Here is a 26,363-nt window from a genome sequence, read left to right as displayed (position 1 = left end):
CACAGGAGGCCAAGCTCCTGTGACAGGCAAGCCAGGATGGAGAGTGGTATACAAACACTCAGCGATCAGCTGATTGAGATGTGTTTGTAAATAACTGAGGACATAGTATGCGTACTGTGTCCCCAGTTATGAACAAACAGGATGTGCTTTACATCACTTCCTGTTCATTCATGATTATGGACATAGTAACTGATACTATCTACACAGTTTATGAATGGACAGGAGCATTCCTACCAGGGGCTACAGAAAAGAGATCTAGGACTGTGTTTTAATCTCTTTTTCGGTTTTAAAAAGGGAAATATCAGGGGTCTGTTTAGACCCCCCAATATTTCCCTGAAGCCCTTGACAGGATAGTAAACATAAAAAAATAAAGTTAGAATAGTTTTTTTTCAGTTTTGGCCTGACAAATTCTTGTATTTTCTGTTTAAAAATAAAATCAATTTCGGTGCACCCCTACCAAATAATCCAAACTGGAGTATAAAAAAAGTATTAAACTGTGGGGGGAGGGGGGTAGATTGCCATGAATCATAAATTCAGATGACTCCTATGAAAATCTGCTGGAAAGATTGAAATGTGCCAGGGGTATGGTCAGAAACACGTTGGCCATACATGTGGCAATTCAGTTGAGTGGTTGAACTTTTAGATCCATCCATCTATATCGCAAAGCAATTGGTAGTTTCTATAGACCGTAAGAAGATGGAATTGTAATTACTTCAATCATATCACTTCCCATAAGACTGATATTGATTGTTTCCTGTTTCATTTAAACTTGATTGCAAATTCCCTTCTTTGTTGAAGCTGCCAGTTCATTTCCCATGTTCAGTTTTGCAGTCAACCAAATTCTGGTGGTCAATCACGCTTGTGGGTGTTAAGAGTCCTTGGTTTCTGGTTATTACTTTTGATTTGCGATTCCTGGTGGATCACAAATGGGTAAAATTGACTAAAAATTGCCATGTGTGTGAGCAGCTTTACTGCTTATTAGACATGTGCACTGCCAAAAAATTCGTTTCGCTTCGTTTTAAATTCGGATTTGTGTTATTTCGTTTTTCAGGATTCGGGTGTGAAAGTCAATTCGGATTCGGAATTCGGATTCGGACGAAATTCGGTAGCGTTAGTACGAACGTTCGTTTCGTTTTCTGTTCTTATTCGTTTCTTATTCGTTTGCAGCAAAAGTGACATTTGAGGGGGGAAAAATAATTTTCCTCCTTCTCTAATGTCACTTTGCTCCAACGAACGAAACGAATAAGAACAGAAAACGGTGCGAACGCTACCGAATTTCGGAAATGGAAATTCGGATTCGTTTGCATTCGTTATATCTGTAATTCGGAATACGGATACATCCGAATGTCCGAATTTACAAAAATTCGTCCGAATTTCGATTCGGAACGAAACGAATCGCACATGTCTACTGCTTATGGGGTCCCAATAACTGCAACAGTAATATACAAAAAAAAACAACACAGGACATGCAGGATTTTTGTAAAGGAAACCTGTATAGAGATCAATAGGCAGACAGGCTGCCATTGCTAACCTCTGAAGTTGCTTGGTTGTCATGATAATCCAGTAGCCTCAAAACTTTCACTGATCCGAAACATTTGTGCTGATCAGGTCTCCTGACTTCACTGGCTGCATGCTTGTTTCTGCTATGCTAAAAAAATGTTACTTACTAGAGGGTCAGCAATGGTAGTCTCTGTATTTTTTCATGAAAGGTATCATCCAGGTACAAGTGCACCCAGGGCAAAATCACTCACATGCTACTTTTATACATGAAGAATTTGTTTCTACATTTTAAAGTGACATTAAAAAGGCAAAAATAAAATTCCCTCTCCACAATGTTAATGAAAACACTTACCTTAAATAATGTCTCTTAAAGGAGAACTATGGGGTTAGGGCTTTTCCCCATAGTTCTCCTAAGGGTAACGGGAGGACACAAAGTAGCGTCCTCCCGTCACCCTAAGCTCAGTATACCGCGAGCTGTACTGAGATGCCGCAGCTGAAACGGATCCCGACAATTATGTCTGGATCCGCCCAGCTGTGTGAGTTACAGCTGGCTCTGCCTATCTAGAGGCAGAGCCAACTGTACCCGCCCCCTCCCCCATCCTGCCAGTCAGCGCTGGAGGATCGGAGCGGGGAATCAGGTCCCTCCCCTGTCACGGCAGAGAGCCGTGACAGGATCGAGATGTGAGCAAACACCGATATGTGTTCGCTCACTTCCCGATCTACTGAGCCGACCTGTGACAGTCTCATTGTCACAGGTCGGCTAGAACTATGAGGATGAGTGAAAATCACTCATCTCATAGTTCTCCTTTAATCCGATCTTCTTTCCTGTCCTTTTCAGCCTTCTCTCCAGCGCTGTTGCGGGTCTCCAATCCAGCGCTGACTCTTCTGTCCTTGCCGGCACGTCCTGTCCCACGGTGTCTGCATGCGGGTGCACGCGTCCACATACTTACCTTGTGCCTCTCCTCGTCTCCCGGCTGAAAATCGAAACTACGCATGCGCCCGCCTCAAGATGCTTTGCAACCGCCCGAGAATTTTCAGATTTTCGGACGGGAGTGCGCAGGGGAAGACACAGGTAAGTTTAAACCGCTGTTAACCAGTTGACATCCGCGGTGTTAAACCCCCTTCTATCTTCCCAGATGTGGAGGAAATATCAGCAGTTAAATGACAGTAGTTAGTTATGATGGAGCTTTAAGCCAAGTGTTCACTACTTCAGACGCAGAAAACCCATCAATGCCTTCGCTACTAGAGCAACACTCTGCCTAGTTTTGGACAACTTTCCCAGCAGAGCAACACAAGCAATAGGCAACCTTGGTCTAAATGTTGCATTCAGAGTTTGGGTTGTCCCATCACAATGCGCCACCCCCTTTCCAAATGCAGGTGTGTGTACAGATCCGTTTAGCTATGCACAAACATTTAGACTTACAGTTCCAGTGGTTGTTTATATAATGGGGGGGGGAGGGGCGAAAAAAATGTCTGCCCCGGGCGCCCAGAACTCTGGTTACGCCACTGGACCTGACGTTTGTAGGACAAATTAGCAGAGATTAGTACCACCTTTACAGCTACAGTGTGAATAAGCCCTTATGAGTGGGACTGCACAGATTATGGTTCAACATATTTTAGCAATTTTAAAATTTAAAAAATGATCTAAAACAATGATCTAAAACAATGATCTTAATTAGAAATTGAGTTTCGGTTTTCCTGAAATCTTGGTAAAAATCTCAGGTTCCAATCAATATTAAAGACGGTCCTGTCTCTGGAATGGCAGCATTGCCTCTGTAGCTGAAATCCTCCCATTGTGAATTGCGGTGTCTTTGAGCATATGAGATTCATGGCTCAGTCAGAGAAGATAGAGCAAGTTTTTCTATTCACTGTATAAGGCTTGTGCATCAGATAATAACTGGATTTGGTTTACACTGTCATACAGGAGACTTCCGTTGTATTAAACAAACTGAGTCTCTTGGGTTCCCGAAGCAACAGGAGATAAAACCTTCATCTTTACAGTATCACAATCTAAGCTGGAATGCTTGCCAGCCTTCTGTCAAGGTGGACCTGGAATACAGTAAATATCTTAGTCCCTGGTGGGTGGTCAGTTTTTGCACACACCACACCAATAAACAATCTTCTGTGTCCATCTAGTTGGGGAAGTTAATAAATTACTTTTTATAAGCTATGTTAAAATATTTTTTCAGCAATAAATGACTTTTTGGCATCTATGGTACACAAGTGAATACTGCCATGAATCATTTATCATCATACAATAAGCTCCATATTTAAAACACGAAAATCTGAAATTCACTTTTAGATTTAGAATCATAATAAAACTTGCATTCTTAATTTGTCAACCCAACTCAGCAACTGTATAGAAAACAATCCTCACGTTGAGCTATTCTTATTAAAATCGATGTTTGATGCACTGTGCCAAGAAAATCAATTTTGTATTATAATAAAAGTAAAACAATGAAGTGGAGCATTCCAATAAATAGGCTGGATTTGTTTCATTATTTTAATTACCTGTCATTTAAAGAGGAACAGTATTATTCTGTATATGTTCTGCTACATCTAGTTATGTTTTAATACCTGCTGAGCTATTTCTTAAACCCTTATTGTTTATGGAATTGTTCGTGCCTATGTTGCATATTGCATTAATATAATTTTGTATATAATGCCATGATACTCTGTACACTAATGCCTCATCTGCAGGACTAATGCCTCATCTAAAAGATCTGTTTCATTGCTCCTTATACCTGCTTGAACCATTTGCAATAGCTTGCTGTCCTAAAATAATATTAGTTCTAATTTTTCCTATAAAGATAAATAGTTGTCAGATGTTCAATTGAAAGGAAAGTACAATACCTATAAACCTTTTTTACATTTAAGTTTATAAGTATTTTTTATTAATTTTTAGATTTTAGCTATTACAATATAAAAAAAAATAGATAAACAGGTATGTACTGGGCCTGGAAACACAGTGTAGCATACATTTTGGTAACAGATATAAGGAGAAGCAGAAGAATATATTATTGTATGTGCAAAACATCTATGCTGTATAAGATTGTTTAGCAGGAAAGATCATAGTGAATTTTAAAGGTAAATGCAGGATGACATTGATGTTATAAGCAATACATGTTAGCCATAAAATATTTGTAGTGAGCGGAAGAAAATCCATCAGTGAGGTTTATGAAACGGAAAGGCTTAGCATGGATTTCTCAGAGATCCCCACATAATGTGCGTTTTCGTTTACGATAGTATGGGAGGTATACTGTACTCCAGAAAAGATGACACATAATGGGAGGATAGAGTGGGTAGAGGGAGTTAGAGCGAGTTAATCAGGGGAAATGTTATTGGAGAGAAAAATTCGATAATCAGAGAAGAAGAAGAAATAGAGATTTGTTTAAAGCGGACCTTTACCCATATCTTTAAAATAACGCGCACACACACACACACCTTTAGAAATTTTTAGTAATGACAATCTACACACACATACTTCTAGATAAATGCAGGATTTTTATTTTTTGCATTCCTTATTTCTCTTTTCTTCCCCAGTCTTCTGACAGTGGCCATGTTTACTAAGGGCAGATTACTAGCTCTCCTTTTACTTCCTGGATTTCTGGCACATGTGACTAGGACATGTGACCATGCACATTATCTCAGGGGAGGAAAATGCCTTTCACGGAAATTAGATTTCCCAGCAATGCTCAGCTGATGTAATCTTCCCAGGATGCATTGCTTTGGCAAACTGAAGTCCTTTTGCCCTTTCAAAGCATGAAGTGAATGCTCTGCATGTGTAAGTATTTCAAAATCACATCATTTTACACCTGACATGTCTATGTTATTATTAATCATCATACATAGAGGGATGCATTGGTAGAATCTAATTTTTTAGTGTAAAGGTCCGCTTTAAGTGATGTTTTTAAAATAGTTTTTGTTTACAGCGTATAAAATAAAAATCACAAATAAACATTTAAAACAGGACACAGCATTTTCCATGGTGCAGGTTTAAAATGTGGAATATAACATGGGTGCAAAAATGGAAAAAAGGGCCTCAGTCATGAAGGGGTTAAGCTGGCCACGCGTTACATTCGGATTGTAAAATGTCCTTTTCATTTAGTAGCAACTACACAATGGGAGGACCAATATGAGTTTATATGAATTGAATGGATTTGTTGTTAGGTAGACCTCATGGGAAATCTAAGATTATAGAGGGATTGCACTATCAGACTGTAATGTGTATGGCCACTGTGGTACAAGGTCTAGCTAAAGAATCCATTCAATTTACATCCAGTGCAGTAGGTCTCTACACTACACAGTCACCATCAAATCTAACAGAGATTTCGGAATCAGATTGCAATATTTGTAACCGTTATTGAAAAAGGGCAGAAAAACTCTGGACTAATAATCGGCAAATCAGTGTAAATGACTGCTTTATTTTTTTGGGGAACCCCATAACAGCAGCAACAGGTTTCAGTAACTTTCCCTAAACATTTGTTCTTTTTTTTTTTTCTTTTCAAGTTTCACTTTCCTGATATTACAATTTTAGTTACGGTCTCCTTTTATTACCTTAGCACGTTTGACAATCAAGATAGAGGAGATGAGTCTGAACAAAACAGCTTCATGTCAGTGCGTCCTGAATTTCTATTCTAAAAAACATACAAACTAAAAAAATTACATTTTATCAGCAATCCCTGGGATAGGATCAATAGTGCGACGAGAGATGCAGAAAGTGAACTTGAACCATATAAGACACAATCCACCCAATGTAGACTATTCATGTATTCATTAAAAGAGAAGTATGGGTAAGTAATATCATACCGCCAGGGAGGTTAAGGGTCACGGGAGGACATATATTAGCATCCTCGCGTGACCAAAAACTCAGTATCAGTAGAAGCAGAGACACCGGCACTCCAATATAAACGTGGAAGGTCTTATTTATTAAAGAGGTGCAACATATCACATAGATGCAACAACCGTTTCGGGGTCCCGCAGGATCCCCTTCCTCAAGCAGTAACATGTCAGAACTTTTCATCTGCAGACTTGTTGCCGGTCAGTGACTGCAAATATTGAAGCCAGAGGGCTGAAAAGACAACCAGACATGTTGCATTTGTAGTCAGCTGACTACCTTTCTCAGAAAAAGTTTTTAGTAAAGCAAACCTGTTGGCTGAGTAAATGTAATGAACTGCCACTAAGATTGTTAGGAATCCACCTCCAGGTGTCTGCATGTCCAGTCAGCAGTCCTATAGAGATCCCCCAAAAATTGGAAAATTCAAAATGCTACAGTATGTAAATGGTGATTAACTTCTGTGGTTTTCAGCTCCAACCTAGCCCTCCCGTACCTGACTATTGGCTAGTGAGGACACCATCACAGTGATGGGCCAGTAGTGAAGCTCAGAAAATAGGAGGGGGCAGGTCAGAGTCAACAATAGTAGCGGGTAGCTATTTACATATCAGAATGCCCTGGTTTTCTCGAGTTCTCCTTACAGGACATATGAAGGGATGTGCAGGTGTCGTATTTATAATATAAGTGGCAATTTAGTACATTTATTCAAGCCCTCAGCTTGTTAAACTTAAGGGGCATAATAGAATGTAATACTGCTTCATACTCTAGGCACATCACAATCTGTGCTCTAATGCAGGAGACTGCATAATCCTTAAACGCAAGAGCGAAAAGCTCCCCGTTACCATTTTAATAGGTTTATCACAGCATTTAGGCGACAGGAATGAGCACAAGAGAGCATATTTTTACATTTTAATAGGTTTTTCTCCAGCACTGGACATATAAAGACAATGGAAACCAGGGGTCTCGCCTTTGTAAACTAGGGTGGAAGATATTGAAGTCTGCTTTACGGAGTCTTTTTAGATAACCGTCCAAGGGAACCTGGAAAACAAAAACAGTTTTAATTTAATTGCTTCAGTGTAAAAAAGCTCTGGAAATTAAAGTGAACCTATCACCACAAAATGATATAAGCATGTGTGAAATGTACACAATTTGAACAATTCTATACAATATAAAAATGTATACTTTCATTTAAAGGGCGTTCAGACTAATCAAGCCCTCAAATCTCCAGGGATGGAAACCTCTGAAAGGCCCCTCTGCCGTAGTAAGAGTTTAAAGCCCAACATCAGTTTATGCTCATAATAAAGATTTTAAAAAATAAAATATAGAAAGTGTCTGGAAACCGTGGTTGACAGATTTACAGTCTCAAAACTTTGAGAGAACTCTATCCATTATAGGTTTGCTTTAGGTAGCTAGTCTCTACCTTTGCCCACGAATGGGGTTGGTTCTCTAGCTATTCTGTTTCTTCTTCTTCTCACTCTCTACTTACTACTATTCCTCCCTTTCTTTTTTCACCCACTGGCCCTGGTTTCCCAGGATGGTATCTCTAATCTAGCATAATACAGGACCCTTCATTCATATTTGATATACTATCTGAGCCTTTTAAGTTCTTTTCCCTGAACGTGGACTCTCTAAGCTTTTCCTTTCTTGATATTGCCATTTCTGCACACTAGTCCCATCACTTGTTACATTCTCTGTGTGTACTGTTACCACAGGCCTGTGTGCCCGATTCTTGATCTACACTTTGTATTAACCAATTTCCATGTTTCTTTCATGTATAGTTGCTTTTATTGGTTTGTTGAACTACTTGAAACTTCCATAAAAATGTACTAAATTATAAAACAATTGAATAACCCAGCAAAGTCTATTTAAGCAAACAGAGCGACCCTTAACCCCTAAATCTTACAGAACGCTGCAAAACTCAATCTTCTTGCACACTCTTATGCATAGCACAAAATGAAGTATAGCTGCATTCCAAAACCCAATATTCTTATGAGTAATTGCAACCTGGAATGAAACCAGTCAAATAAAAAAAACTGATAATGCCTATAAATCGCACAAAACCAAAATTCATAACGGATTCCTATACACACTAGATGCCCCAAACTGACATAAACGTTTATGAAAAGTTCACATAACACTCAGCAAGCTCTGCATGACGGTTCTAAATGCTATAGAGGAGGAGGGTACCAGATCATTATGTGATGCTGATTTCTTTATCATCAGGATCCATTGTGTCACGTGACCAGACCGAAACCTCATTGGGTGAAAAAAAGGTATGTATGCAACAATGCATCCTGGAGCTGGGCTTCTTTAGCAGAATGACTTGCTCATCAACTTGAATCTTATACAGGGCTATGCGTGCTAACTCTGCTAACTCTGCTCCAAGTTGCAGTGATTGGACCTGTTGAATGGTCACTCACAGAGTACTGTAGAGGCATCACTTGTTGCCAATGCCAAGACATTCCAGGTATTTCTTCTTTGGTCTGATGGTAGGGGAGAGCAAATAACTGGTTCTTTATGCTCCCTACAGTAAAGTCAACCTGTTACATTACCTAAGACGGGCAAAGTACAGGCTCACCAAGTTTTACATCAGCATGTTCACAAATGAGTCACTACCAAAGCCACACACTCTGGTGTGGAGGTATCCTTGAAACTTCTACCAACATACTGCTGACAACAAAAATAGCAACCAGTTCTGATACTTACCGTTACATTAAAGGCAGGAAATGCTTTTTCACAAACCTTCTTCTGGAAAGACCGAGCCTGAATGACAAAATTAAAGTACGGGTGTTAGTTTTGTACTGCTGCATCTGTTGCTATAAAGACTGACAATGTACTTGAGGGAGAAAAACGAAAAAAAGGTATAACTTGAATGTTACAAGGGATTCATTATTTGAGTTTAAAAGGAAAAATAAACATTTACAAATGTTATAACACAAAGTATTTTTGCTGTGTAGTTGGCCATTGTTCAAACCTGCATTGGATCTTCAGGCCCTAAACACACAGACAGTGAGAATTCTCAGCATGCAAATGCTGTTATGAAGAGCATCAGATTCGGCAGGCATATGCAAAGCAATGAACTAGCTTCAAGCAGCTTACTTGACACCCTTAGGGCCTGTTCACACGACGTCCGTTTTCTGTGTTGACCGGATCCGTACGCTCCTGCACTAAAAATGCATTCCAATGTATCCCTGTGTGTTTTATGGGCTACAGTTCTCACGTGCGCAGTCCGTTCAGGTTACGACAGAAAAAATACTGCATGTCACATTTTGTACGGTCAGGAAACGCACAACGCAGCAAAAACGCACTGCACTGCAGCTAACATACTGACAGCCCCACTCCAGCAAAAAAAAAATGTTTCCCTTACTGGAACGCATCAAAAACGCGGCCAAACCATTTAGGCTGGGTTCACACCTAGGCGTATCAAATATGCACGTTTGTCGTGCGATTCGCGGTAAAAACGCACGACAAACGCGCATTTGAGGGCTACTTGGCTGTATCCCAATGGAAACGCGCTACAAAAACGCCCCAAAGAAGCTCCTGTACTTCTTTGGGCGTAGGGCGTTTTGTAGCACGTTCATACGGCCTGTAATACGCCCTGAATGAACCATACCCATAGGAAATAATGGGATTTCGGTGTTTGAGCGTTTTGCAGAGCGTAGGAATGCGCTACAAAACGCCCAGGTGTGAACCGGGCCTTAGGGCTTGTTCACACTAAATGCGGACCAGATCTGCATGAGTTTCTGCACACGCAGTGCAGTGTGTTTTGCCGCGTTTCGGGCCGTTTTTGTTTAAAAAGTTATTTTTTGTGCCTAAAATGGTGCGTTCCAGCGAGTTTGCATGCGTTTTGATGTGTTTGCATGCATTCCAGAGCAGGAAAAATAAGGCTTGCTGCAGTTTTTTTATATGCTCTGGAACTGAATGCTGCGGTGTGAACTAGAGCCCAAAATACCATTGGAATACATTGGACGCAGTTTTGATCCGTTCTGTAACTGCTCTGCTCCTGGAACGCGCTTGGTGTAAACTAGCTCTTAGGCCTCATTCACACACAACGAAAGAGCAAAAAATTGTATGCATATTTCTAAATGCGTACAGGCGTGTATATGCGTGAACTGTATGCAATCCCAGAATGCATAACTTTAAATAGAAACTTTAATGTACTGTGTACGTGCGCACGCGTGTAAAATACACAAATTTCGAGACCGAAAGCATCTTGGTTCAATTTTTTTTGCGCATCTTTACAATGTAAAAATACATCTCCATATCTATGGAAAATATCTATGTGCAGCATATTATACGGCAGTGTGAATGAGGCCTATAAGTGTATGTCTGGGTAAAATAAAGACAAACGTATGCAGCACATCTTTGCACATGTACAATTTATCCCTTTAAAACCACTGGAAGTACAGAAAAATACATGTTTATCTGGTCTAAAGCTGGCCATACACGGATCTCATTACGGCTGTTTCCTGCTGATTCAGCCTTAATTCGATCTCCGAAACCTCCCGGTTTGATTTTAAATTTGGTTTTCCAATCCACTTTTGTCGATGGAGCCGGGTGGAAAATTGTTGGCAGCCAATCAGCTGCAGTCATTGTTTAAGTATTCTGATCAGAATACAATAGCCGGCAGTAGAGATTGGTCCATCCATTTTAGCGTGGATGGGGGAATCAAGTATTTTTCTCGTTCAGCCTATAAATTGTAAAGTGTTTGGCCAGCTTATCTTTCCGTTTGATTTGACAAGTTCACCTCTACTGCACTAAAATGCCAAGCAGTAATGTCAGTCCTGCTCACTTCTCCAGTGGTAGACTACAGAACTCCCCCTCCTTATCTCTATGGCATGGAGGAGGCCTTCTGCAGCCCAGCAGGGGAGAACTGGGCAGGGATTTCATTGCAGCAGAGGAGGTGTTTTTAGCTCAGTACAGTTAGGAGCTTGCTGGAATTTTGGAAGAATCACCGGGCAATTTTTTGTACTTGCAGTGTTTTTAAAACAGAAAAAAATACAGGAAATGTGAACAGTATGTATTGCAAACATAAAAGAAAAAAGGTGAGAAAAATTGGCTCATCTCACCTTTTTCTTTTTTGTGTCTAATTTAAGCAGCTGGGGGTTGTTTCTCTCTGAGAGCCATTTAAACACTAATACGCCCAAAAATCGAATGGGCTAATTATATCAGGGTTTGGTACTCTGGGTTAACTTCTCTTTTTTCATTATGTATTGCAAACATGTACTGAATATGTTTTTTTATTCATTTTGCCCAGACATACACTTATACAAAAGTAGTCCTGTAATAACCTGAGCCATTTTAAAGTACAGAAATAAGCTTAAGTTCATGCCTCAGTAATGTAACATTGCAGGGGTGCTGTAGGGTGCATTGTAGTGTGCTGCGGTAGGGCACTAAATTAATTTTAATGGGCTGCCTACTACAGCTAAATCACATTCAAACAAGTGCATGCACCTTTTTTAAAAATCACATCGCACCACACTGCATGGTAATAGTTATTATTATACAGGATTTATATAGCGCCAACAGTTTGCGCAGCGCTATACAATATAGGGAAGGCATTACAATCACAATACAAATCAAGACAAGATGGTAAAGAGGGCCCTGCCCCTGAGGGCTTACAATCTAAAGCCCCGTTCACATTGAGCGATTTATCGCGCGGTAATTCCCGCGATATCGCGGCAAATTACCGCCCGATATCGCGCTCCAATGCATTTCAATGGGGCAAAGGGTCCTGCTGTCGCGGGTCGTGTGTCGCTACAGCAGGATCCTTTTTGGAGCGGATTTAGCCGCGATTCAAGCTTGCTCAATGCAAGCTTGAACGCGATATCGCGCGGCTAATCTCGCGGCAAACGCGCGATTTGCATATCGCGCAGTGGGAACGGGGCCTAAAGTGAGGGGGACGTGATACATGAGGAGGTAGCTGTGTGGGAATGAATTGTTTGAGAACGTAATGGTTGAGCGGTTAGGTTGAGGTGGGATAGGCTTCCCTGAAGAGATGAGTCTTTAGGGAATGCCTAAAGGCAGTCAAGTTTACAATGTGATGTGGTGCGATGCAACGCACATCAGATGGCTAGGTGTGTTAGGGTGCCATTAAGAAGTAACGGCACCGCAGCGTACCTAACACTGCAACATGTGATGCAGGATCAGAGCCTTACCTTGAGTGAAAAAGACATGTTAAAATGATCAGTAGATCCAGAGACAAAAGGAATAGGCTAGTAATAAGCAAAACTTACCTTGACCCAATCCTCTTCTGCTTCCCAGGCTCCCCTATAGGTTCAGGTTGTAGAGCCAAGCTCGACTTTAAAAGGAAAAGTCAATATTTGCATATACATTCGGCTGCCTATATCTCTGGATCGAATTATCATTCCGACTTGAAGTTTTCACTGAAGATATCGTCTGCTAATGCTTAGTTTTCAGAGTGCCTAATACTGAACCTTAGGGCTGTAGTGGTTATAGCTATAAACAAACTTTAAGCAGGCTGCAGCACACACTGCAAGCTTTACCCACTCTGGTGTCTATAGACAACATAGATTTGCTTTTTAATTGCATGCAAGGTAATTTGCTTTATATGGGTACAATTATAAGGGTGCAGGACAGACCCGCTCATACAGCATACATTAGCCTAAAACAAGTTTTGTCAAGACATTGTTCCAGAAATTTAGTTAAAAACACCAAACACTGATCATGACACCATCACAGCAAAAAAAAAGTGTTATCTTTCCATTTCAGCAAGACTTCATCTATTAAATCCTAGGCAAGCTCTGATAATTCTTATACTGCCTGCAGGAATAATTTCCCTGTTTCTGACAACAGGGCAGACACATTTTCTATAAAGTAATGAACATCGATGTCTACAGTATCTGTCAAACGCCTGCAATGTCAGACTGACACAGACTGCTAGTCTGGCTTTACAATTTACACATTTTTAATGAAAACCATTAATTTTCCAGCAGTTCTTTTATTAGAATAGCAAAATAATTAAGTGGCGCTTTAATTAAACTGTATTTTTACTGAATTTACAAAAAATACAAAGGAAATGGCCATCTCTGTCACAGCTTATGTTGATCATTAAAACGACACTGGTGTCACCCATACAAATCTAAATCCCTGCAAAAGTTCAAGCGGAACTCCGGGCACAAAAACTTTCATGCAAATATATTACTCAACAGCTGCACGGGATATACAGACTATTGCTGTTTTACCGATTGCAAGTCATTGGATGACATCTAGTCATAATGAAAGTGGGATGACTGTTACAGATGTATGAATGCTATGTATGTATGCTACAATTAACTGGTGTACTATATATATTTTTTGTCTTACAATGCACACTACACATAGATGCTAAATTTGTGAGCATTAAATACCCTTGTTGAAGTCAGCTGCATTATACACTGCCTGTCCAAAAAAAGTCACCACCTGGACTTGGCTAAGCAAGTAGGTAAGAGCCTTCCATTGGATGATGGGTCTAGGTTCAGCAATGTTATGTGCCCAAAATGAGGTTCCCTAATGGCATATTCCAAGATGACAATGCCAGGATTCATCGGGCTCAGATTGTGAAAGAGTGGTTCAGGGGGCATGAGGCATCATTGTCACACATGGATTGGCCACCACAGAGTCCAGACTTTAACCCCATTGAGAATCTTTGGGATGTGCTGCAGAAGATTTTAAGCAGTGGTCTGACTCTCCCATCATCACTACAAGACGTTGGTGAAAAATTAATGCAACTCTGGGTGGAAATAAATGTTATATATATGGGTATGTATCTGACACGAGGGCCTCAGCCTCATTCATACGTCATGACATACACGTTTCATACACTGATGGTTAGGTCATCTGCATCTGGTCATACACCACTCACGCAGGCGGTTGGTCTCTAAATTAGGTACCTCGGCTTATATTCGGGACGGCTTATACTCGAGTATATACGGTACATGGAGCACATAGCATTCTGCAATATACCATATGTGGTTTATGAATGTTTTCTTTGGCACATCATCTTAATTATATAGGATGCTTGACAAAGACTTTAATAATACAAGGCAGACACTGTAATATATGGTTGGCCAATATATTTATACATCTTGGCGTTACAACATGCAACCTTATGCATATTTAAAGGTTTGTTGCAGTCTGGGCTTTCCATGGATAAATCCGATTCTGAATGGACTGGGCTTTATTATCCAATCGTTCGTTTTGGACTAATTATAATATGGAGGTGAAAGGAACAGCAATACTCTGTATTTGAAAGATCCATCTCTGTGGGTGATTTTTCATTATAAAATGTTCACCATTGAGGCTACAAATACTTCATGGATTGGAACTTGATAATTTTAGTTTTTTTCTGCTATTTGTAACTTTTTTTTCTTGGTTTAAAAGTATGTATGTCTTTATGTACATATATACAGTGAAGTAGAATAGGATCTAGAATGATTTTTATAACATGTGAAAGTAACAGCTAAATCATAGACATTCTCTCTTTCGTCCCTTGATAGAAGTACTATGGGTGGGCTAGGTTCTCCTGTCATTTAGTTGAAGTTATAGTGCCGTAATTATACAGTATATAGTTTTTTTTTGCAAATATAGATGGTTGTGGTCCCCTGTGCAACAATAAAACCATGACAGGGGTCATAACCCCTCATTAATCCCTCACACCTAATAAAAGGATTTGGCTTTAGATATACTTTAGGTAAGAAAAAATGAACTATTAGATGAACAAGAAGAAGAAGTTATAAGACTCTCCTTCCCTATCTGCTAGGGGGCTGTGTGAGGCAAGTAACACCACATCAAATAGGGATTTACATATTTCCAGTTATAAAAAAGATCCATCAATCTTCACACGTTTTGACCAAGACTAATAAAGCAGACATCAAGAAACATGGACACACTGGGATGTATATTTTAAACCAGTATTGTAGTTTTGTGCAGTGCAAAGCCATCTCATATAAGAGCTAGTAAACCTGAAATTAATATGAGACACCAGAGGGTGAATAGATTGCACCACAAACATCTCAGAGATACAGAGCTCAGACTGGAAAAGGAAAAGGCTGCACAAGTGGCCAGTCAGTTGTCTTGCCATACTCATACACTAACAAGGAACATGCTTATAGGTGGAAAGTGCAGAGTGACAGAGAGATTAGCTCATCAGTCTCCTGCGGCAGAGCTGTGTAAATCTTAGGAATTGATAGACAGAAATGCAAATCATTTGGCAGGTATAACAGCTCCTATATATGTATTCTATCTGTGTATTTAGCTGTTTGAAGTTCAGCTTCTACACTGCAGCCCTATGAAAACAATTGTATTTTTCTGGCCATTCTTCAGTCTGCAATCTGCAAGAACTTCAAACATCAGCATGCAGAGTGCGCAGCTACTATCTGCTAGGGGGCTGTGTGAGGCAAGTAATACCACATCAAATAGGGATTTACATATTTCCATTACTGAATATAAGCTGCTCTTGTTCTCTCTCAATGAGTGGCTGAATTATTTTTAATGGTCTGAATGCAAGAACTATAGATGTTAGTTCATAAAACATGACCGTGAGCACTTTAGAGGAAAAGTCAAAGCCATTATCAGTTATATAACGTATCCCTGCAAAGTAAATACACTCCTGTCTAGGTGATATAAGACCAGAATTATCATAATACATACAGTAAGCTACAGAGATGAGATAAGCTTGGCAGACACACAGCTGTTCTTTACAGCTTCTTCGATAAGAACATACTCTGGCCAACATAGTTCGGCGTGTTCATTTATCTGAATGTGTTTACATCATGAAAGTCAAAAAGATGTGCAAAATGTGTTTCTATACACCCACAGGTAACGCGGCTTCCACTATACACCCACAGGTAACGCGGCTTCCACTATACACCCACAGGTAACGCGGCTTCCACTATACACCCACAGGTAACGCGGCTTCCACTATACACCCACAGGTAACGCGGCTTCCACTATACACCCACAGGTAACGCGGCTTCCACTATACACCCACAGGTAACGCGGCTTCCACTATACACCCACAGGTAACGCGGCTTCCACTATACACCCACAGGTAACGCGGCTTCCACTATACACCCACAGGTAACGCGGCTTCCACTATACACTCACAGGTAACGCGGCTTCCACTATACACCCACAGGTAACGCGGCTTCCACTATACACTCACAGGTAACGCGGCTTCCACTATACACTATACAGGTTGCAAAGGGCCAATATGATGTTCGCAAAAAATCTTGAAAGCCCTCCGAAAGCAGAAGTAAATTCTAGAGGTATTTAGCTTTCTGCTAGATAGTATGGTAGATATTACAGGATCTGATAGTTTCCTGACTCTAAGGAGGTCCCCTTTCAAAAGCCAGACAATATGGTGTAGGGCTTCCAGGCATTGATGTAACTAACACTGGGCCCCTGTGGAGGAGGCCAAGTCGTAGAGGGAGAATCCAAGATTCCACTACCGACAAATGTTCCAGAAACGTGAACCAAGCTCACTTTGGCCATAATAGAGCTATTAGGTGCCTTCTTGTGTGTGATAAATGCATAACTTATTCATCTATAGCAGCCCAACACTGCTCAGCTGATATGTGTCCCACACAAGGAGGCATCTGCCTGCATACCAGCAACACCTCACAACTTTTGCTTATCGCTCTCCTCAGCCGTGACGTCACACCCTCACACAACCCATGCAGCTCCCCTCAGCTTGTCAGTGCCACATCCTCCACTGACATCAGCGGCAGTCATCATCTTGACAGTAACCGGCTGTGTTCTTTTCACACAAAGTCGGCAGAGTGGAGAGCTAGCCGGGGGGACAGCGCAGCCTAATGAGAAGGGCGGGTTGTCAGATAGCCCTTCCCCATCCATCTAACATGCCATAGGAGTCCCTCGGGTGCCTTGATGGTTACCGGGGCCAGGTGCCGAGATGGGGGCCACCCCTCCCAAGTAGCAGAACGCCCAGTCGCACATGCGACCCTGATAGTTGCGCTAGTGCAGGGCTCCAAATTTCCACTTGCCCCCTCGCAATTTGCGAGTGAAAAATGCATGGGGGCGAGTGGAAATGAAGCCTCCTCGGGGCGGCTTCTCTCCTTAGGCTGCTGAAAAAGAAATTGAGGATTTGGTGTCCTCAATTTCTTTTCTATTTTAAAAGGGAAATGTCAGAGGTCTGTTTGGACCCGTAATATTTCCCCGAAGCCCCCCCAACAGTAAAAAAATAAATAAATCATAAAATAAAAAATAAAAAAAAATAAAAAAATGTAAAAAATTATTTTAAAAAAGTGAAAACTGCTCCCCCCACACGCATATTATTAGACATGTGCGAAGACTAAAAATTACTTTCAGATGAAATGTGTATGTGTAATGCTCTGTGCGTTGTGCTGTGGCTGTATGTGTAATGCCCTGTGCGTTGTGCTGTGGCTGTATGTGTGTTGTGCTGTGTGCGCGTTGTGCCCTGTGTGTGTTTGTGTTATGCAGGGCAACTGGTGGCGAGTAACTTTGAAGGCCTGGCTAGTAGCTCAGGACCTGAAATTTTGAGCCCTGCGCTAGTGTATACCGTATAATGTGGAGAAGCCATATTTGCTCATTATTTATGTAAACCGATTTGTGCTTGTAGTAATCATCCCTGCAGCCCTGCTAGCCAATTGATTTGAGTCATTTCCAGTAGGTTAGTCACTGACTTTTTACATCTGTCATGGATACTGCTGGCTCAATCATTCTACAAAACTGAGAATACAGAAGCCGCATAGACACTCATGAGGCTACAAAGCAAATGACAGTAGAACTGGAAACACCAGCAGGGAGACCTTGTTATAAGACTTCATTGGGAAATTCAGCAAACAAGCTTCCACCCAAAAAAGAAATACTAATTTGCCTGCCCTGTAAACCGATGAAGTTCTGAGTTCCATTTGATCTACACACACCATATAACCATTTTTTATTAGACATAACCAGGCAATGTTCTACAAAAGTAGCATAAAAATGAACAGTACAGAGTCCTGCTGGCATAAAATCCTTTTTTCATGAAAGAAACTCTAAACTTACATGTTCCAGGTGTACGTAAGCCTGACTGGCAATATCGAATATAACATCTTTGACATTTCGCTCTTGGCTTCCTCTAATGAAATCCTCCTGTGAAGCTCCGTGCTGCAGAAGGGGAAAAAAAAGAAAAGAAAAATATAAATAAAAACAAACACGTCGATCCAGCAGGATCACAGAACATCCAAAGTTGTCTCATGTCGGACTGAAATAGAGAAGATGAAAAAAAGGTTTCTTCCCGATTCCACAGCTGCACGCACACCAGCCACATGTGGGTTCAAACAGTTCATGTAGAAACAGCCGCACCATCAATTACTATATAATAAAACACGTTGGCCGGGTAATTTCTGCAATAAAGTACATTACGGAACACATGGATGTACTGACAAATGTGATTAAATGTGAAAGACTTGGCACAGTTTCTTTCCCAGTATGAACCACAACACAACGATGACCTGCGTTATCTCAAATAAAGCATTAAGGAAGAACTCCAGGAATTTATTTTATTAACCCTTGCAGTTGGACTACCCCTACATTTCAAGGGTTAGCACTTAACCAACCCTTGCACTGTAGGGGTAGTCCCACTGCAAGGGTTAATAAAATAAATTTGTGTCTAGTTGCATAAAGATTTACTCACCCAAATTTCCAAGCGAGCCAGCTGTCATGGCGTTCTCTGCAGCCTGTCCCCTCCTCCGTAGCGGATTGGAATGTTCTTCAGCATCCTCACATCTATGCACAGTGTATAGACGTGATGATTTACTGGACTTTAGACCGCTGCAGAGGAGAGGGAGATATTCCAGGGACTGTCTATAAAGAGAAGCCGGCTTGGCAGTTCGGGTAAGTATATCATTTTTTTTTAACCCTATGTGGGGACCCCAGTGGTACACAAGAGTTTGCGATACAGTCCGTTAAAAATTAACGGCTTTTAATTCTTCCACAGGCAAAAAACAAATTGCTTCTTTCAGCAGAACGGTAACAAGATTTTTTTCAGCAAAACATAAAATACAAAGTAAAAGGCCTTCCAAAATATTGCACAGCGTTTTGGTGCTCTCACCTATACAAAGTCCATCTGCTTCTAAGCAGCCACACACAGACCTTTCTGTCCGTCTCTCAGCTCCACACTCCCTCTGCCTCTCACCTGTGTTACCTTTTAACAGCAAGGGCTGTAGGGGAAGTATCTGCCCTCCCAAATTAACCCCTTTTTAGCCCTCAGCAAGGTAGACTCTCCCCACTAGACACAAATGAGCAATTAACCCTTGCAGTGCAGGAGTAGCCCCACTGCAAGGATTAATTAAAAATATTCCTGGAGTTCTGCTTTAAACTTCCCTCCAAAATACCTAGCAACTAATGCATACAGTTTACAGGCCTTTAAAGAACAATTCCACACAATTTATGCGTGGTTGTTGACACACTGAGTGACTTCTGGAGACCCCCAACAGCGAGATACACGTTCTGGCCAAAAGTATGTGGACACCACTCCAAATTATTGAGATGAGGTGCGCAAACCCATCTCCATAAAGGCATGGTTTCCCAAGTTTACCAGGGGGGGTTGGTGCAGCTTTAAATTACTGCTCATTATTTTGGAATGGGATGATGAAGAAACTTCTATACAGTGGCTGTGATTGTCAGGTATCCAGCAACTTAGGACCATATATCACTGACAGAACAAGCACTTCTTTTGAACTGCCAGAAATGGTTGCAAACCCATGTTGTGATGTTGTGGTGTTCAACTTGCTCAACAGGACATCCATAAGTAGGATAAACATGATAGAGAAGACCAACTGCAGAAACACCATCAGAAGCTGGTGTCGACAAACTACCTTGAGGAATTTTTGCAACTGAACTCAACTGAAAGTCACCAGGTGGTTCAAGGAGATAATGAGGTCACCAGCACACCAAGGCCCCACTTCATCGATCCGTCTTTCATTGACAATTGGATAAAACATGGTGTAACTAATCTAAACTATCTAAACGTCAATAAAAGACAGATCGATGAAGTGAGGCCTTGGTGTGCTGGTGACCTCATTATCTCCTTTAGTCTTACGGTGCCATTCAGTGGCCATTTCAGCACCCATTTAAGCTACACATGAGGATATGATGGTTTGGAGTGCGATGGGATACCTCTGAACAGGTGGTTCACTTCACAAAGAGTTGCCCCTTAATTAACATATAGGATTTTTTTTTGTTCACTGTTATCAAGCAGTAGAAGTGTCCATGTAAATCACAGCGCTGGTCTCAAAAAAAGCATCCCTTCCCTCTGATTCAGTAAGAGACGCCTTTCTAAAGTCAGGCTGGTCATGAAGAACCCTTCTGCCTCATATTCAGCTCCCCAGACAGCCTGCTATTGTTATTTCAAATTCCTACCTTCATCTATTCTACATATTTCAAAACATTTCCCTATGAACCTCGGACATTCTTCATGGAGAATACGGTCAGTGCAGATTTTTTTTAATTAAAAGGAGAACTAGGAGGTGAGTGATTTCCACTCATCCTCATAGTTAGAGCCAGCCTGTGACAAGGAAGCGGTCACAGGTCGGCTCCATTGATCGGGAAGTGAGCAGAAACATGAAGCCAATCTGCTCACTTCCCGATAGTCACTGCTCACTAGGTGGAGACAATCAGTCACCACTCTTCGCAGGGATTCCCCCAGTGCTGAGTGGAGGAACAGACGTGGGGAGGGCACAGCTGGCTCTGCCTCTATATAGGCAGAGCCAGCTGTCACTCACACACCTGGGTGGATCTCGACAGTATTGTCAGGATCCATCCCGGATGCGGCACTCACAGTATATAGCAGGCTAGCCTGCTATATATTGAGCTTTGGGTCATGAGAGGAGGTTAGTATATGTGCTCTTTGCAGTAAAGCTTTTAATGCAGTAAACCAGACAGATGTCAAATTCTCATCTTAAAGCCACACTTTGGGGTAAGCCAAACATTGAACATCATCATAAATGAACCATCCCAACGCTAAAGTACTTTGGTGGCAGCATCATACTGTAGGGCAGTTTTTCTGTAGCAGGCCATAGAAGGCTTGTAAGGGCAGAATGAATGCAATAAAATACAGGCAAATCCTGGAGGTAAACCTTATGCTGTCTAAACAAAATCTGAGCCTAGAGAGGAGATTTGCATTCTAGGAAGACATTGGCACCAACCGTAAAGCCAAACTGCACAAGAATGGTGTTTATGTCAAGGAATGCCTGATCAGTTCTCAATCCAATATAGAATTAGTGGCTGGACTTGGAAAAGGCTGCTCACTCCTGATCCCCATGCAACCTGACTGAGATGGAGCAGTTTTGCAAACAGCAAAGGGGGAAATTTGCAGCACCCAGATGGGCAAAGCTAATAGAGATCTATCCACACAGACACAACAGTGCAATTGCTGCCAAATGTGCATCTCCAAACATGAAGAGGGTGTATTCTGATAGTTATTTTGTGTCTTATCACTGTAATTAATTGAAATAATTTTGCAGAGGTCTGTTTTGACTATATTTCAGTTGATCAATGTTAAACAGAGTTAAATCCACCATGTAATGGAGATGAACAAAAGGCAGACATGTTTGAAGTCCAGCCTGTGTGACAACCACTTCAGGGCAGACTGAAAAAGAAAAATTTATGCAGGCACCTCATATAAGGACTGGGTTTAGATACACTTAAAGAGAATTGTTAACTTCATGGCTGACTCCCTTTAATTACCTCTTCCATCAGCAGTGACATTGCATGGAACGACCACTCTATGGTTACAATGTCACTCTCCCATCTTAGGGACCCTAATAGGTCGTTCCATTGGAGACTAAATTAATCTTTGTTGAGTACCCACCTGGTATGTAATGAGATTGAATCTCAACTAACCTTCTATTTCGCCCTAATGTACGCCCGGGCTGCCCATAAAGCGACCATACGTAGTTTTTTCATTGAACTTTCTAAACGCATAGCCGACCTTGATGGCCAATTACAACATCTGACCCGAACACAAGCCCCTTCTCCCTCTCCTCCGAACTATTGAAAACACCCGAGTGGAACTGAATTTGCTTCTGACGACTAAAGCAGAAAAGAGCCTTCGTTGGTCTGCCAATAGATACTATGTTCACAAGGATAGAATGGGCACAATTTTAGCTTCTAAACTGTCCCCGAGAAATTGCAACTATAATATCCCTAAACTCAGATGTAGGACAGGAACTTGCACTTTAAACCCCCCAAAAAGTACTCCAGGAATTCCATGATTTCTACTCTGAACTTTATGATGCCCCCTCCCCAAAATCAGACAATTTGGCTTCCCCTCACCATGAGTACGGACTCAGCCATAGGAATAAACAGGGTATTCATTGAACATGTATGCGGTCAGAACACATGAACAGTGACTACAGTCACTGTTCGGCTAAACATTTTCGGCCTGGCTCCATCGACACACTTTGATTCAGTAATCTACTTCTGTTAAGCCAGCAGATCCATCCACTGTAAGAACTCAAATTTAAAAAAATGATCTAAAGCTGGCCATACACTAATACAGTGTTTCTCAACCTGTGTGACCTCAGGACCCACATTTGTCCTTGGTCATTAAGTTGTGACCAAAGTTGCACTGCAATAGAACGCTCGGCATTAGGGTACCACGCGTTCCAGTGCGGGGGCGTATGAACTGTGGGTGGGTGGTGCTTTTGGGGTACCATTCAAAGAATGGCAACACAACACATCTCCCACGTCAGAATGCACAGTAGGTGCGATTGCGTGGTACAAAGCATTAATCGAATGGTACTATGCAATTAATGCACTGTACTAGTGTGAATGGGTCCTCAAAAACACTGACAGACACACAAACCACAGACGCATTCTCACACACATACACACTCCAAAAATGCTTTCATTTATTTTAATTTTTTTTAAGGTCCACCCACTCTCCAATTAGCTATTAAGGTACCCAAACAAAAGAACAAACAATCATTTGGTAATTGTCATCCAGGTCTTTATCAAACCTTTATTCATATTGTAAAATTGAACAAGAAAAATACTAATGTATTCAATATTCAAAACCGTTTAGGGCTTGTTCACACCAAATGCAGACCACATCTGCATGAGTGTTATACCGCGTTTTTGATGGGGTTTTTTAGTTTAAAATTGGCTTTCAGTGCGTTCCAGGGCGTTTGCATGGGTTTTTGATGCATTTGCATGCGTTCCAGAGCAGGTAAAATAGGGCTTGCTGCAGTTTTTTTTACATGCTCTGGAACTGCACTCTTCGGTGGGAACTAGAGCCCGAAATACCATTGGAATACATTGGACGCAGTTTTGATCTGTTATGTAACTGCTCTGCTCCTGCAACGCGCTTGATGTGAACAAGCCCTTACAAAATGAGGCTCTGTAATAACAAAGCTGGATAAATAGACCTATTTTTTTCCTTGATTCTGTCATGGGAGAAGTATGGGGGGTACCATTGCAGGCCTCTATCTGAAAATGCTAGTCGTCTGGCTGTGACTTCAGTTATTTTTTTGTCACAGGCTTGTAACAAGCATGCTCTAAATTACTGACAGAATTGCTCATCTCTATACTTGCTCCAGGTCAGTAACTCAGACAGCATTGAAATTAAAGCATCAGCATGTTGGCCAGGGAACTATTATTGTCAAAAGAAACGATAAGTAATGGGAGCCTCTGTAAGGTTACAGCCACACGGGCACTGAGACTAAAATGCCTATATCATTAATTTGTGTTTCAGGTGCCTGTGTGGCCTTAACTTCTCATAGTTACATAGTTAGTCAGGTTAAAAAAGACATGTCCATCGAGTTCAACCTGTAGATATGAAAAAGAAAAAAAAAGCCTAAACAGAACGCTATGCCCACAGTTAACCCCTTTGATCCAGTGGAAGGCAAAAAAACCCCTATAAAGTATGGTTCAATTTGCTCCTACAGTTTTATGCATGTTAATTCCCTAAAAAAGCCTCCCTTGTGTAGAAAGCCAAAAGCCCGGAGACTGTAGCTGGGAGGGGGGGGGGGGGGTTCGCCATCTTGCATGCGATGTCAGCAGCCCCAGCAGACTCGGAGTGGTCACTCAAATGACCCTCTATAGCAGGGGTGCCCATTAGGTCAATTGCATTTTCCCAGTCAGCCGCAAAGCTTTCGCTAGTAGATCGTGTTCTCAAGTCGGCTCGCTGACCCAAGCTCCGTCCCCACCTGCAGCATCCGACACATTCAACTGCACGGACACGGCGGGAGGACATGAAAGCGCGCAAAGAGCTGGGAAGCAGGTAGAAGATATGCTGAAGATTTGCAGTGCCTAAAAGCAGAGACAGCCATGAGAGAGACAGCGAGGGGAGGAGAGTGAGGGGAGCCAGCAAGGGGAGGAGAGAGCCGGGGAGGAGAGCCAGCACGGGTAGGCGAGCGAGGGGAGGAGAGCCAGCAAGGGGAGGAGGAGAGCCAACGAGGGTAGGAGAGCGAGGGTAGGAGAGCCAACGAGGGTAGGAGAGCCAGCGGGTATTACATTTGTGTTTATGTGTACTAAAATTTATGTAAGCGCAAGTTTTTCCTAAAAATAATCATTTGTGCAACTATCGTGCCAACAAAAAAAATATTTGCAACTATCGTTTATACAGGGCCTCTGCTTTTAGAGATATACAATTGTTTGGGGGTTTAAAACTGTTTTCTAGATTTTAACATGTGTGCAAATATTACAACATTGCTCCAGTCCCGAGTGGTTAAAGAAAGAAAAAGAGGGGCAACTAGGCAACCCCAGAAAGTATGCAATCTTTTTTTAAAAGCCAATAAATGATTTTAGAAAACAGTAGCCATGCAATGGTGAGAGGAAAAAAATTAAATATTTGAACATGCATTGAAAAATTATTTATTTTTCTAAGCACAGTTGAAACAAATCGAATGACATGAACTGTATATGAACATTTGCAGATTCGTAGCATTCTTCTGTTGAGCGTCATCTGTTCTGATTTGAGCAAATGTACAAGATGCTGGAGACAGTTGTTTCCCAAATGTATGCACGCTGACATAATATTGAAGCACTATAAATAAAATATAACAGAAGAACCAAATGTAGCATAGCAGCAGACATTAATCCCCAGATTTGCCATGTTATTACTGACATCTGGGTGCTGATTAAATTATATTCAGTGACATAAACCTCTCAGACAGGGACTAGCAAAACATACAATTCTCTTTCTAATCAAAAAAGAAATAATGAGACTGCGGCATCATTTATTTCCCCTGCTTATCAGCATTATTAATCATTCAATCGTATAAGTAAAGCCAAGCGTGAGAGCTGTAAGTTGTGCAAGCTCCAAAAAAGCTCTCTCTTTTTTTCTTGAATACCTGGATTGGAAGGGGGGAGGGCACACTCACTCCCCCAATTGGCAACGGTAGGAAAACTCTGGTCCTCCAGCTGTGGTGCAACTACAAGTCGCTTCAGGCATTGCAAGACTCCCAGAGGCTGATGCATGATGGGATTTACAAGTTTCAATACAGCGGGAGGGCCGGAGCTTGCCTACCCCTGCCCTATGGTGTCTTGGTTACAAAGGAAGTTTTCCTGGCACACTCACAAGCTAGCATGTAAAAAAACTTGTCTCACACTAAGGTTAAAAACAGAGGTTTGTATCCAAACCCTTGTTTTTAACCTTAGTGCGAGACAAGTTTTTTTTACATGCTAGCTTGTGAGTGTGCCAGGAAAACTTTTTTTCGGTTTTACTGTTTAAAGCCCATTCCATGTGCACCTTGCTGTAAAACTGGTGACAAATTGATGAGTGCGTTTGTCATTTGTTTTGCTTGGTTACAAAGGAAACAACTGTTGCTTGAAGATAATAGCCAATATGGGCAATCACTTGCCTCCCCAACGATGGGACACCAGCGGCTCTTGCAGTGCTCTGTGAAGTTGTAGCGATCATCATCATCTCATATCTGTGGCTACCTTAAAGTAGTATTAAGGTCTGGGTATTTTTTACTTTAATGCATTATCTGCATTATGGTAAAAACGGCCCAGCACCTTTTTTCTCCCTTTGTCTCTCCCCCCCCCCCCCACCAACCTC

The 26,363-nt window shown here is 41.5% G+C and overlaps 1 protein-coding gene across 1 annotated transcript in view; it reads right to left on the bottom strand.

Annotated features, from left to right (window-relative positions):
* Positions 1-7,058: 7,058 nt before the first annotated feature.
* Positions 7,059-26,363, bottom strand: part of NDUFAF6 (NADH:ubiquinone oxidoreductase complex assembly factor 6) — a 46,362-nt gene continuing 27,057 nt past the window's right edge. Inside the window, exons 7-9 of the mRNA XM_018567229.1 lie at positions 18,362-18,463; positions 9,041-9,097; positions 7,059-7,372 (exon numbers count right to left, since the gene is read on the bottom strand). Of these exons, the coding sequence (XP_018422731.1) occupies positions 7,244-7,372; positions 9,041-9,097; positions 18,362-18,463 (288 nt within the window). The 3' untranslated portion in view covers positions 7,059-7,243. The remainder of the gene's footprint in view (positions 7,373-9,040; positions 9,098-18,361; positions 18,464-26,363) is intronic.

Source organism: Nanorana parkeri, unplaced genomic scaffold (genome assembly GCF_000935625.1).
Source record: "Nanorana parkeri isolate BGI_ZX_2015 unplaced genomic scaffold, ASM93562v1 scaffold1023, whole genome shotgun sequence".
Classification (NCBI taxonomy): Eukaryota; Metazoa; Chordata; class Amphibia; order Anura; family Dicroglossidae; genus Nanorana; species Nanorana parkeri.
Note: the sequence above shows the minus strand (reverse complement) of the source record. Positions and strands in the feature narration are given on the sequence as shown.